This window comes from Equus quagga, unplaced genomic scaffold, assembly GCF_021613505.1.
Source record: "Equus quagga isolate Etosha38 unplaced genomic scaffold, UCLA_HA_Equagga_1.0 220_RagTag, whole genome shotgun sequence".
NCBI classification, from domain to species: Eukaryota; Metazoa; Chordata; class Mammalia; order Perissodactyla; family Equidae; genus Equus; species Equus quagga.
The window spans coordinates 1785725-1799117 of record NW_025799647.1 but is presented as its reverse complement, the minus strand read 5'-3'; the positions used below and the strand labels follow the sequence as shown (position 1 = coordinate 1799117).

Sequence of the window (13393 nt, the reverse complement as noted above, 5' to 3'; positions counted from 1 at the left end):
TTATGAGGTCACCCTTCTCCTGTGTTGCTTCCTCATCGCCCAGGATGTCCATGTCCATGTGGTTGAAGCTGGTTCCTGCCCTTGGGAAGAGGGAAAGGGAAAGTGAAGAGCACATAGTTTTCTTAAGAAGACATAATCTGGAAATTCTACCTGTCACGTGTACTCACATTCTGTTAGTCAAAGCTTTGTCACGTGGCCACACCTAGTTGCAAAAGAGGCAGAGAAATGTTGAAACCTGGGGACTTATTAACTAAAAGGAAGGGTGAGGGGGTGGTGGCTACCAGGGGAAAATTGCAGGCCTTCCCATGGGCACCACCCAGCTGATTAGAGGAAGAACCTAGATTCAAACTCCATGACTACAACCCGTGATCGTTCCCCCCATCATTCCATCATTTCTCATAGCTGACAGTCAGTAAATGTTTGTTGAATTGAAACAGATTGAGATATTGCATGTAAGCCTTTTGGTTACTTGAAATTATTTCTTCCTTCCACCTTGTCTCCCTGATTACCTAAGTGGCTCTGTGCCACACTGTCACTATTTTTGATGGTGTTAATTTGTAAAACAGGAAACTGATATTCATCTGCCTGCAGGAGAAGTGTTGTAATAAAATAATCCATCAGTCCTTAGAGGTTCTGCAGAACCATATGAAGTATGACAATGAGTGTTAATGATACTAACTTGTTAATGCCCAAATGACCATCACTTTAAAGTAGGTATCTTCTTAGGAAAATGCTATTACCCAAAATATTTTTGGTATTTTGTGTTGGCTGGTATAGCAGTCAACTCTTGCTTCAATAATGCTTCATGACAATAACACCAAAATCTCAGAGGCATGCAGTCATAAGCATTTAACTAATGTGTACATGGCTCTCCTAGGATCAGCTATTTAGGCTGGCCCTGGCTGGCCAGCTCTGCTCCAGATGTCTCTCATCCTCCTTCTGAGATAGCAGATTCGCTTGGACATATTTTTCTCTGGCAGTAGCAGAAGCCTAAGAGAACAAGTGGAGATCACGAGGCTTCTTGAGGCCTAGGCTGAGAATTGGTACAACCTATTAGCCAAAAAGTCATGTGGCCGCACCCACAGTTAAGGGCTGTGGGAATACTATAAACGTTAAGTAACAGAAAAATGTAGTCACATGGCAAAGGGTAAGAATACAGACTTGGTGAAGAGTTGAGGAAAACAAAGCAACTGATCATGGCTTTGCTTATAGCAAGTTATTTTGAATATTTACAATGATGATAAATCTTTATCTTTTAAGGATAGCTTTGAATTTTTAAACTTTTTTAATTTTTCTTATTTTTTTTTAGTAAATAGCTAAGTTTATGGATAAAATCAGAGAATCAAGCTAGGTTTATCTTTGGGCAGAAAGATAACTGTTAAGCCTGTGACTTAAAAGAATGAAACGTTTCTAGAAGAATATGGCATTTGGTGGCTGAATAGTTGGAATAAATGCACAGCCTTCCAAGATGATCAGCCGATTGAAGGAATAATACTCATTTGGTTCTAAAATCATTTTTTTAAAAATTGACCTTATAGTTTGTAGTCATATGGTACCACTTTGTCTCAAAGTGGAAAGGAGAGGAGACAGAGGCAGAGGCCCATCTCTAATCTCTCCTTTGACTAACCCATAATATGCTTTATGTGCAGATTCTCATTGCCAAGTCTCCTCTGGCTCCCTTTACCTCATTTGTCTACACCATCAAGAAGGAAGGCCTGGTTCTTCAAGGTAAGATTCTTGGATTAAGCCATTTCTTTAAGCTGATTATGCTCAGTGCTGCCCATTGCTGGTGATAATTACTGCTCTGCTCCTGATCGAAGCTACTTCAGGATAGAATCAAAGGTCAAGAGGAGTTGGGCAATGATATTTATCTTGATGAGATAAAAGAGATTGGCAATTGTGGCAAGAATTTGAGACAAAGTAGACGTGGGGCTGAGGGAGAAGTATAGAATTTCCTAACAGAGTGAGACAACCAAAGAATAAGGGTCAAACCAAGCAAGCTAGGAACTGCCACCACCCCAGTCCTCTTCACAGATCCTACGGACTGAGGACCCAGGCAGTAAGTCTCTGACACCAGCCTGGAGGACCCAGCACTGCCTCAGAGCTCTCTCACTGAGCAGCTGAAGAACCATCTGGACTGGCAGCCTGTGGGGCACTTTGTCATGGCTCCATGAGCCCTACTTCCTCAGCCTCATGGTTAGTCTATTTCCTTTCCCTGTGCTCATGTCCTGACTGGGGACGAGGCCTTGCTAACCTGCACCTTGTGTTACTGGCCTTGGAAGGAGCTGAGGTCCGACTCACATAGAGCACCCCAAGGCCGCAAGTTGGCACTGACTGATCTACTATGGTGGTTCACTCCCAGAGACTGGATCCTCTAGTGACTAGGAGAGGCATCCAATGGCAGATCTGTCCAGAAAACAGTGAACGTGACGGGGTAAATTCAGACACCACTGAACTTAGGGTCAGATGTCCAAACTGGTCTATAGATGAAGAAGGGTCCCCACAGAAGAGCTCAGGATACACTGCTGTCAGGCAGGAGGCCCCATCCACAGAGATGCATAGGTGAACATCTAGCCTGAGCCACAGAGGAGCATATTGTCACGGCTGTCCATTGGAGGAACATCTGCCCTTTAGGATTTCGTAAACTGAATATTTCTCCCGGGTTTGTGAAACAGGGCAAGTCCCTGCAGTATGCCCGTGGAGACACATTGCATTGCAAAGACCTAGCAGGGATTTTGTGGGGCAGGCTGGAGAGTGTATGCTTCTGACTGAGGAACAGGCCTTCCCTTTCCTTCCCCTTCTAAAATGTCTGCTTCTTAATGGGCCCAGAAAGCAGAGTGTTTGTTTGGTGCAGCTGAGCTCCACAGCAGGGACTCGGGTCCAGGGAAATTTGGGGTAAGAACTACTGACCTTTGGCTCTTAGCCTTTGACTTATGCTATCCAAGTTCCTTGGTAAATATTTTTTTTACAATTGCAAATATTGTTTTCTGACAAAGAAGCAGAGATTTTAGGACCAGATTAAGCAAAGCAAACAGCAGGCCCCTTTGTTACATACTCTCTAAGGGTGTAGAAGTAATAAGCAATCAGAAAGCTGGACTTGTGTTTACCCAGTGCACAGTGTGGCTTTTGACTCTTCATTTTTAGAGGCTTTCTTAAAAGATTAAGAGTCTAGTAAATAGCAAATTTAGATTTCAAGAAATTCTATGGAAGATTACAAGACAATTTCAGGAGGAAAATAGCCACTTCTGCCTAGAGGGCTCATACTGACAGCCTTGATATGGTGCCCGTATCTTGATCACTGGGCATTTTGGTAAATAGCGTTTCAAAGGCTGGTCTAATTTGGATAACTTTTAGGATAATATTTACAGGAACAAGATCACAGAGTTGCCTCTCTGAGGCTCGTTGCTAAGATCATGATTTCGACAGGAAAGAGGAAGTTGTTTAGAGAAAGTAGAGGCTGGAAATACAATGAATTGGTAGAGGTTAAAAAACTGTAAAAAAAAAAAAAAAACACTATTAGAAAAAGTTGGAAAACAGGAGGAAGTGGATTACTAAAAGAGGCTGACCTACAGCTGTGTGTCCAGGAAAGAGAAACACTCAGGAAAGTGTCAAATGATGCAAAAACCCCAACCAGTAAATAAAAATGTCTAGGAGATCGCAGAGCCTCACCTGGTTGCTTCGAAGCTGTTTTCTCCATCTCCCTCCCTGAAGGGATGACACCTCCCTCGGAGGTTTCCAGAGGCAGTTGGAACCCTTCCTGCCCTGAATTCAATGCCGCTGAATGCAAACTTGTGGGCACTCCCTCCCCTATAGCTGTGTGCTCCTCAGACTTCGAGAAAACAAAAAGGAGCTCTGATCCTCAAAAAATGAGGACTCCTCCTTTATTGGAGAGACCCCTTGGATTTCTGTTCCAGCTCTGCTATGTTCTTGAGAAAATTTCTGACACTCTAGTCCACTTGAAAATGACAATGTTGACCTTGATTCAGTGCTTTGCAAACTGTGCTGCAGCCCATTGGTGGGTCATGAAATGAAATGAATCACAACCAGCATTAAAAAAAATGAAATAGAGGAGAATAGAAAATATCAGATTATATCATACCTATTGTATTGTTTTGTGAAAAGTTGTGTGTGTGTGTGTGCATTATGAGTTTGTGTACAGAGGTTGCAGTGCAAAATGTTGTTCTTACTTGAATTATAGTCAGGGCCTGGGTGATCTCTAAAGGCCTTTCCAATTCAGTTTTATCTGATCCTCCTAGGAGATGCTGTACTTAATAGTCACTTAGCTCCGTAGAGCTATACCCTTGAGATCTGCACAAACCGGAACATAAAAGCTTATTTTTTCACCAACTCTTACCAGATGACTGAGCTAAAAAACACCTGCACAACTCCCCCGGTTTAAAGCAAAGAAACCTTTGATCCCTGGGTGGTAACCTTGGAAAGATACCAGCAGTCAAGGCTAAGAAGCTTTCCTTGTGTGAGGGTTGCTGTGGCATGATAGCCCAGAGGTGGTACGAAGGTTGGTACCCAGAGCTCCAGGGGTAATATGCACTCCATGTCCGAGGGGCGTAGAGACAGAGAGGGGAAGAGTGAGGCCAGCTCCTGTGGTACCAACTAAAAGGGAACTGCCAGCCCAGCCACATTCCGTCTTTGTAATGGAGCCAGCCTGAAGTGGTGGGAAAGAACAATCAGGACAGCCTACCCCTTTGGAGGGGCGGGGCTGTTAGTGAATGTGGGAATGATCCCTCGGTGCCTTTTATCCCCTTAGCAAGCACCAAGATTCCTCCTGGTCTGCTAACCAGGAGGTTTTATAATACCTGAAGAGCTCCTGAGTGCATGAGCAGAGGGACAGAATAAAAGGTGAGGCCCAAATTCGATTTACCGGCTCCACAGGCCATTCCCCTCACCAGTTCTTAAGGATTAGGATGCTGACAACAGCCGGCAACTGGGGGCCCGAGACCTTTCCTGCCCCTTTGTTCACTGGGATGGGAGGGACAATAAAACGGCAGGCTGGAGAGACGGAGGGGCTTGGTCAGAGATTTCTCAGGCTGCTTTTTGAAACACTTGAAGGAGCCTGGTCCGTGCTATTGTTATAGTAAAATAGAAAGCGGAACTATTCTCCTTTTGCAAAAAAAAGAAAAGAAAAGAAAAGAAAAAGTAAAAGAAAGAAAACCCACCCTCCCAGCATCTTCAGGAGGCCGCCTGGCTCAGGCCATTACCATGGCAATACCATGCTCTTTGCATCTTCTTTGTCCATCCTGCACTTGTTGGGGGTCCTGGCCTCTCATGGTTGGGCTCAAGACTGGAAATACTTTGCCCCAGAGGAGAGGGAGCTCACAGCCACCAGCTTCCTGCTGGCTCAGACTCTGAGAGGAGCCAGGTCCCAGCAGAGGGAGAGTTGAGCCCTTTTATGCAACTGAAGTGGGAAAGGTATCGGGGGTGTCCGGAGGATCCCATTAATCCATTTTTCCTTTGTCCCCCGAGTTCACTATGAAAGCCCCAGCATCCAATGGGTGGAAAAGCAGAGATTTGGCAAGCTCAGAGTGAGGCTAAGGGGTGTCAGGACCTGGTAGAGAGGGAAAAGCAGGAGCAGGCTTTGGGAATTTGGGTTAAAAGTTGGTTTTAATGGAGTGGGCCCACAGAACCTCATGCCAAAGGGAAGGGAGCGTTTACAGTGGACTCCCACCTGATGCACATCTGCCTTGGTCGTCTCCTTCGTTTCCCCAGTAAGCCCCAACTGTTATGCCCCCAGAACACAGCTGGGACCCCTGGGCCTCTGTGTCAAGACCAGGAATAAAGATTCTATAATTGTAAGCAGCCAGATTATTGCTGATGCTGCAGGAGGCCTAGGCAAAACCCAGGGTGGGGCTCTCCCAAAGCCATCTTGGCTTTTGAGAGACACATGGCAATAAAGCCTGAGACTTGGTAAGACTTGGTAAAGAAGCAGATCCTAAAGGAGGGGCTGGCCCAGGAGAATGAAGAGGTCTACTCAGTGGGGCTGCCTCCTTGTTCACTCTTCCTTTGGCCTACACTTTTTCTTTTCCTCAGGAATCTAGGGAGCATTTAAAAAGCAAAAGCCAGGTTCTTTTGAACAGGGCAGAAGATAATGGCTTAGTTTCTCGGGACAAAATTGCGTTTTTTCTATTGTTTTTTTAAAAAATCAAGATCTGCAGGCCAGCCCTGTGTCCTAGTGGTTAAGCTCAGTGCACTCCACTTCTGTGGCCCAGGTTCAGTTCCCAGGCATGGACCTACACCACTTGTCAGCAGCCATGTTGTGGTGGCAACCCACAAAGAAAACAGTGGAAGATTGGCACAGATCTTAGCTCAGGGTGAATCTTCCTCAGCAAAAAAAAATCAAGATCTGGTATGACAGGTTGAATTTGGATTCTGGTGCTGTCCTCTACTAGTTTAAGTTTGAATGAGCAGCATAAACCTTGGGATGGGACTGGGGCACCCTTAGATAAGTCCAGAGAAGGTTCTGGAAATGAAGCTACTTTCCCGTTTTTCCAACCACCTAGTGTAGGGACTCAGAAGAAACCAGAAAACAAAGAAACAATGATTTTTTTAGAGCTGGAAAGCTATGTGCCTCATTTTTCTTGTAAAATCAAGAATGCTTGTTTGATCACCTTTTGAAGCATATTGGGAGAGGCATTAATCTCCTCTATTTGTTCCCTTGTCACAAAGTCAGCTTAGAGTCTTCTACCTCCTTTTCTTGGTCACTGAACCAACTGGATGATTTATTGAAAAATTCTTTTCCCCCAAATACCACCATCTGAGTTCATCAGATTTCAGTTTGAATCAGTAACCTATGTAAATGTTTTCTGCCCAGTGGACTCAAAGTGACCCCGAAGATTCTCAATCTATTTCCATCCAGGTATGGAGGTGTCTGCTTGGTCAGTACCACCCACACACCTGGCACAGTCTGGCATTCTTGTGGGAGCCTGGGCAAAGAGCCCTGGGATTTGACGGAGCAGAGAGAGTGAACTCCCCGCTCAGGGGTCACATAGAGGAGGGCAGAGCAGGCCTGTCACATTGTCCCCAGGCTGCCAGGTGCCACTGCACCTCAGAGAGCTCGTCCAGGCCAAGGCATTGTCCTTTGGGACTTCTTCCTGCCTCTCAGGGAGGAGCTTCCCCCGGGAAATGAGGAAGGACTGCCATCTGCCCAGTTTTCTTCTTTTCACATGCATGCCACTTCCCTCCCTCCACGACAGCTTCTCACACTGGCCCCTGCTTTGTTCTCTTCCTCTACTCTCTTCTTAGCCTCAAAGGGAGGTTTAATTTTCAGTGTGGAAAAATATTTTAAATACAGAACAGTACAGAAAATAATAAAATCCATGAATCTAACACCCAGAATTAACAAATATTACAATTTTGTCATATTTGTTTCAGATTTTTTTTTAAATATAGGAATAAAACTTGACAAAAGTCAACACTCCTTTGTACCTGTCCCTGGTCCCTCCCTACCCCTCCCTACCTCCACAGAAGTGAAAGCTTTCCAGGGTAATATATCCTTCCCCTCCTGCTTAAAATCTTTTCTACATATATGTGAATCCAAACGTAATATTATGATTTGTTTCGAGTGCATTCCAAATTTGCATAAATGGCTTATTGTACACGTTGCACAACTTGCTTTGTCACTTAATATTATGTTTTTGAAGTTTATCCACATTGCTACACAGAGATCATGGTCTTTCACTTTAATTGAGATATCCGTATCCATTGTATGAATATACCACATGTTATCCATTCCCCTACTGATGGAAATTTCAATTATTTGTTAAATTAATGAATTCTTTTGCACATGTTTCTTGGTATGCAAGTGTGAGAGTTTCTCTAGGTATATATCAAAAAGTGGAATGACTGGTCAGAGGATATGCATTTTTATCTTTACTATATATTCCCAAATTGCTGTCCAAAGGGTTTATCAATTTATGCTTCCTTGGGAGCTAATGAACCAATTTCTGTTCAGCTGTGTATAATTATAAGTTTATTGTCATCTTTCCATGTGCATTTTTTTTATGCATTCCTTATAGAAGCCTCTTTTATCTCTGCAGTTGGGGGTATGCGCTCTCCAGAGGGATCTTCCTCCTGGTGCATGTGCTTCATGCATATACTTAAATGATTAACTGACAAAAATGACTTTACTCCTCCTAAAGTTAGCTGCATCCACTTCCCAGAAAGAGAGCTTTTAGTTTTGTTCACCACCTTTATTTTCAGGTGAAGGAACTGAGTTCCAGAAATGTAAAGCGGTGGTCGCTGCCTCAAAACTGAGTTTTGTAGCCCTTTCGGAAGACTCTGCCTGGGATCCTAAGATTTTATAAAATTAGAAATGGATTGGGGCCCCCTTGTTTTTCATCATGGCAGCCCCTGTCGCAACTTATCTCTCAGGCTTCATGAGCCTCTGTTGGGATGTTCCAGGCCCATCCTGAATCTTGAATCTTGAAAGTTCCTGAGTATAGCTGGGTCATAAGTTTGGCTGGGTGGAATCACAGCCTAAATTAACAGTGGTGTACAAGATAGAGGTTTGCTGCTTTCTCACATGGCATTGTGAAGGAATGCAGTCAGAGCTGGTGTAGCAGTCTGGCCCCACGTGTTTGTCCAGGCTCTTAGCTTGTTGCCCCATCACACCTAGGATGTTGCTCTTGTTGTTCTTCCAGAATGACTCAGCATCATGTTCTCTATCCAGGTAGCAGGATTTGTGTCGGGTAGAGATTGGTGGTGGAAGGAAAGGGCACGCCCCTTTCTTTAAGGATATTAACCAGAAGTTATACACATTATTTCTGCTTATATCGTGTTGGCCAGTCTGTAGATATGTGGAAAGAAAGGCTGGAAAATGTAGTTGTTTATCTGGGTGGCCATGTGCTGAGCTAAATTTTGGGAGTTCTTTTACCATGAAAGAGAAGGAGAGATGAATGTTTGCTGACACATCCTTTTCAGAGGAGCCCAGTCACAGACATTAGGCCCCAGGGTGCAATAGTACAGACCATGGGGCTGGGCTCGTTGCATAATGTGGAAATGCAACATAAATATTGTGCATTAAAAATACTATCCAGGCCCTCTTTGCTACGTAGAGTCTGGAGCAGAGAAGCAGGGTATCCCAGTAAGTAAAGCCACCAAGGATCAGCACCCAAAAATTTTGGTCTTCCACCCAAAACAGAACCTGTCTCAAGCAGAAATGTTAATATGTATTTTGCTATCATGCACTATGCAAGAAAGACACTTGAACAAGAGCTTACTAGTGCTTATAGCACAGGGCAGGGTATGAATTTGGGTCCAAAGTCATAGACTAAACACATTTTTTTTCCAAAATGTTTTTTCCTGTCTCTACATTTTATTAAAACATGGAACAAAATGTCAGTTGGAATAAGGTTATAGAGAAGAACTTTAGTCCAAGGCCTGGACTAAAGTTAGACTGGATCCACAATCCTCTGTTAGAACCTGGAAGCCATTTGGCTATCTTTGCAGAGTTAACAATTTGCATTTGTGAAAATGCCCAAGTAATAATACCAAAAGATGTTAAATCAATTCAGGTTGTTGATTTTCTTTGAAAAGCTCTTCCAAAAGGACTTGGTGTTCTTTCTGGTATATGACTTGAGCTCCATTACAGTGAGTTCAGTTCAGCAGATATTTGTTGAGCATCTATTGTTTTCAAACTATGGTGCTCAGTAGGTATAAGGCTGAAAAAAAAAAAGGTCCCTTCCTTTTAGTAGCTCAGAATCTAGTTAGCTCAAAACAAAATAAGTTTAATCAAAGGCAACCGTGACACCTATTTTCGAGTTTCTGACAATGGAATATGGAAGTACAGAAGAGACAGACTCATTCCAACTAGGATGACTGAGGAAGATTCCCAAGAGTATGTGAGACTTGAACTGGACGTCAGCTCCTGAATACTGATGAAAATGGCAATCATTGTCTGTTAACAGAGGCCAGTTTCTTTTGCTATTTGAGGATAGATTTGGGGACGCTGGGGAATGCTGATTAGTGCCATGTGACTAATGTTGAATCATGCTGACTAATGTGTTCTAAATGGATTGATTCAACAATAAAGGGAACACTGAGAGTCAAGAGTTCAGATCCTAGGTTTTACCAGGTGATGAAATATAAATCACTTAGCCTTTGTGCTTCGTTATTTTGTCAATTAAAATGTGCTCGTGATGAGAATCCAACAAGTCACCTTGACTAGAAAGTGCTTTACAGACTTCAAGGATAACAGAAATGCTTAATAACAACTCCCAGGACAGGCTTGTGCAAGCTTGAGTTATTCATAGTACGTGCAGAATCAGAACATCCATCACATGCTGCTCCCCGGCCATGTGAAACTTCTCTTTCCTCACTCATGCCATGAGAACTGACAGACAGTGCATGCACTCACAAAAACTGACAAATAGAGGAGCTTTTGAAAAATCTTCCTATCTACCTACTGGGGTGTCTGTATTTTTCTACAACAAATGTCGCCACAGAACTAAGAGCTTGCCTTGCACACACAGCTCTTTCTCTCTTTTGACATCTCCCCAGCTAGACTGCTTGAGAACCTTGCCTTCTGTGTCCAGATGTTTACTGAATTCTGAAGGCCCCCCAAAGGGCCCAAGTTCTTTTGTTGCTCTCCAAATCACTTCCCACAGAGACTGACCGATGTCCTGAAGGAGCCCTTCAATAGGGAGGATAAATGGAGGCAGATGAAGACATGACCCCCTGAGGCTCACCCACGTCCACACTAACAAAGGGTCTGAGGCACAACCTTGTAAGGAGCATTTTGGTCAGCAGCATCCCTTCGAAGGGCCAAGTCTCCCCCACAGGGCTGCTTTCATTGGCTACCATCACAGTGGAAGTACTGGGCATTTGTTAAGGGCTTGGGTGTGCTAGGTGTAGCACAAAACATCTATATGTTGGTCCCCTGCCTTTGTGAGGGCTTCCTGACTACAGATGGCAGCTGGCTTTCTCAGGGGAAACCTGGGGGTAGAGGAGGAAGCCAAGGAGGGGCTCTGCTTCTCTGGATGACCTCTTCCCAGCCAGCCCAGAAAGACTCCCTCTGTCTACAGCTATCAGCAGTCAGGCCAGGGCTGCAGGGCCTTAGCCCACACCTGTGCTGGGTTTCTGAGTGTCTCTGGTTTGCGAGGCTGTCGGCGCCCTGGGTAATAAAGTATGTATGTGAGTGGACTACTGCTGGAAGGAAAGTATTATTTAGACTGCTAGTGTGCATTTCAATGACGACAACGTTTTTTTCAAACTTTTTTTCTCTCCCTCTTTTTTTTTCCCTTTAGGCCAACAGAGGCCATAGGGACACTATGACCTTTGTCTAGAGCTGATGGGGGCACGATTTGTGAAATGAAACAGGACTGTGCTGCTTGGAAGAAGGAAACGGAAGCCAACATAATGGGGATTAATTAGTTGATTGCTGTTGAGATGGTAACAGATTTGCCCTCATACCATTGAGCCAGCCATCTCAGACCTAGCAGGGAAGGTGAGGATGAAGAAGCCTTTGTTCAGGTCTCTGGATGCGTGGGGCTGAAGGCTTTGCCATTGTGGGATGTCAACAGCCATAATAATAATAATTTGCACTTATATAGCACCTTTCAACCAGGCACCTCAAAGCGGTTTAACCACATTAATTAATTAAAGCCCACAATCCCCCTGGGGAGAGGAGGAGGAGGACTAACAGGATTTGTGATTACAGGAGGGAACAGTTCCGAATAAAGTATTGTCCACCAAATAAAAAGAGTAGGTGTAAAGGAATTGGGGTCTCCACAGACTAACTGATTCAGAAATGAAATCATGGAAAGATAGGGGAGGCTGGGGCGGGCATGGGCATGGGGGTCTGCTCTTGTGTCAGAGGGAGGTCAGTGGGCTCAGAATTCACTGACAGGTTCGGATCCAACTGAGAAGCAGAACATGTATGGTATTAGTGGCATTTGGAAGGTCATTAGTAGCACAACTATTGTGGTGTAAATTCAAGTTTCCCTAGTATATTGTGTATAGCCCTGCAGAACAAAGAGTGAGATTCATGCAGTATTTAATAAAGGATGAAATGATTTCTTTAGATTTAAAGCCCAAAGCTGGGCCAGTCAATTAGCAAATAAATGAACTGGTGACCTATAGGATAATTGAGTTGTTTCCAGCAGAACACCCAGCCTACCCCCTAGTACTGCCATGAGGTTTTCCGACAAAGCTTCAAGGCCGGGTTCAGTGCAAGGCTTGGGGGCTTCAGCCCCTTCAAAGCCAGGTATCAAATCTTCCCAGGCTTTGGCAGTGGGACCTCTCTTACCCAAGTTGTTAGTGACCCCCCCCCCCCCCGAGCTGTCCTCTATAGAATCACTTTGTACCTGCCCCCCTTCAGAGGTTTTTACATGCTTTGGAGGCTAGAATTAAGCCTTATCCTATGCAGTGTCTCTTATCAGTGCCCAGCAGAGTGCTGTGCACAAAGTAGGTTGAGATCAGTGAAGAATGGTAGAATGACTAAATCCTTTAACAACTCGGTATTTGTTGAGCACATACAAATGCTAAAGTGAAGCTCAAAAAATAGGATATGTGCCCTGTTCTCAAGCACTGTATGACAAGGAATGGGAAAGACTCATATCCTACTAACTATAGTTTAAAACAGAATAAAATAAAGTGATCTGATCAATCCGTGCCCAAGCCACATGCTGCAAGGGCAAAATAAGGAACATTTCAGCTGGAACGAATCAGTGAAGGTGTTCCTGGAGAGCAAACGATGAGCTGAGCATCGGAAAGTGAGGAGGATTTAGGTAGACCCAGAAGAAGTGGGGGATGCAGGCCTTCCAGATGTGGTCATTTGTCTCCCTCTGAATGAGGTGCATTTTGAGAAGTTGTGTCTTCAATAGAACAGTTGGGAAAATCAAGCTGAGTTTTTGCAGCTGATTAAATGTACATTTCCTATGAATTCATATGGCATGAATTGGCTCATTTGAAACTTCAAGGGACCATTTGAGAAGCTGAGAAAGGTGCTTTGTTCTCTGTAACTGTTAATTCAGTTTCTCTCTACTTTCATTGTCCACCAAGAAAGAAAAGCTAAACAGTTCCCACATTAAAACAGGGCACTCAAAAGTGTCTGAGAAAGATACCAGGAAAACGTATCCCAATCCCAAATGTCAAAGATGAAATGGCTTCCTCCTTGTGACTATCTTTTTGACCCCAGGAAACACTGAGACTGTGCTCTCCACCCAGTGATTAACAAACTGGTCCCCATGCTCTCCTGTTCCAGGGCCCACCAGGGCTTTTCCCCACATGCCGTGCTGCCAGGACAGGACGAAGCACTGCCTTTACATTGCGCCAATATTGACTGAGTACGGCTCAAGGTTTAATACACACTGTATGTGCATACGCCTGTCTAATCCTAACAGTCTCACAAGGTAGGACTCTGCATTATTCTTTCTTCACA

At 44.2% G+C, this 13393-nt stretch overlaps 1 protein-coding gene across 8 annotated transcripts in view; it reads left to right on the top strand.

The window, feature by feature from the left end:
• Nucleotides 1-13393, top strand: part of LOC124233772 (DNA repair protein RAD51 homolog 2) — a 555642-nt gene that overhangs the window by 541195 nt on the left and 1054 nt on the right. For 6 of the 8 annotated variants that reach the window (XM_046650966.1, XM_046650965.1, XM_046650970.1 and 3 more), the window contains 2 exons: nucleotides 1650-1728; nucleotides 11259-11730. In XM_046650966.1, the coding sequence (XP_046506922.1) occupies nucleotides 1650-1728; nucleotides 11259-11275 (96 nt within the window). In that variant the 3' untranslated portion in view covers nucleotides 11276-11730. Of the gene's footprint in view, nucleotides 1-1649; nucleotides 1729-11258; nucleotides 11731-13216; nucleotides 13377-13393 lie in introns of those variants that run through there. The other 2 variants (XR_006887138.1, XR_006887137.1) reach the window with 2 other exon arrangements.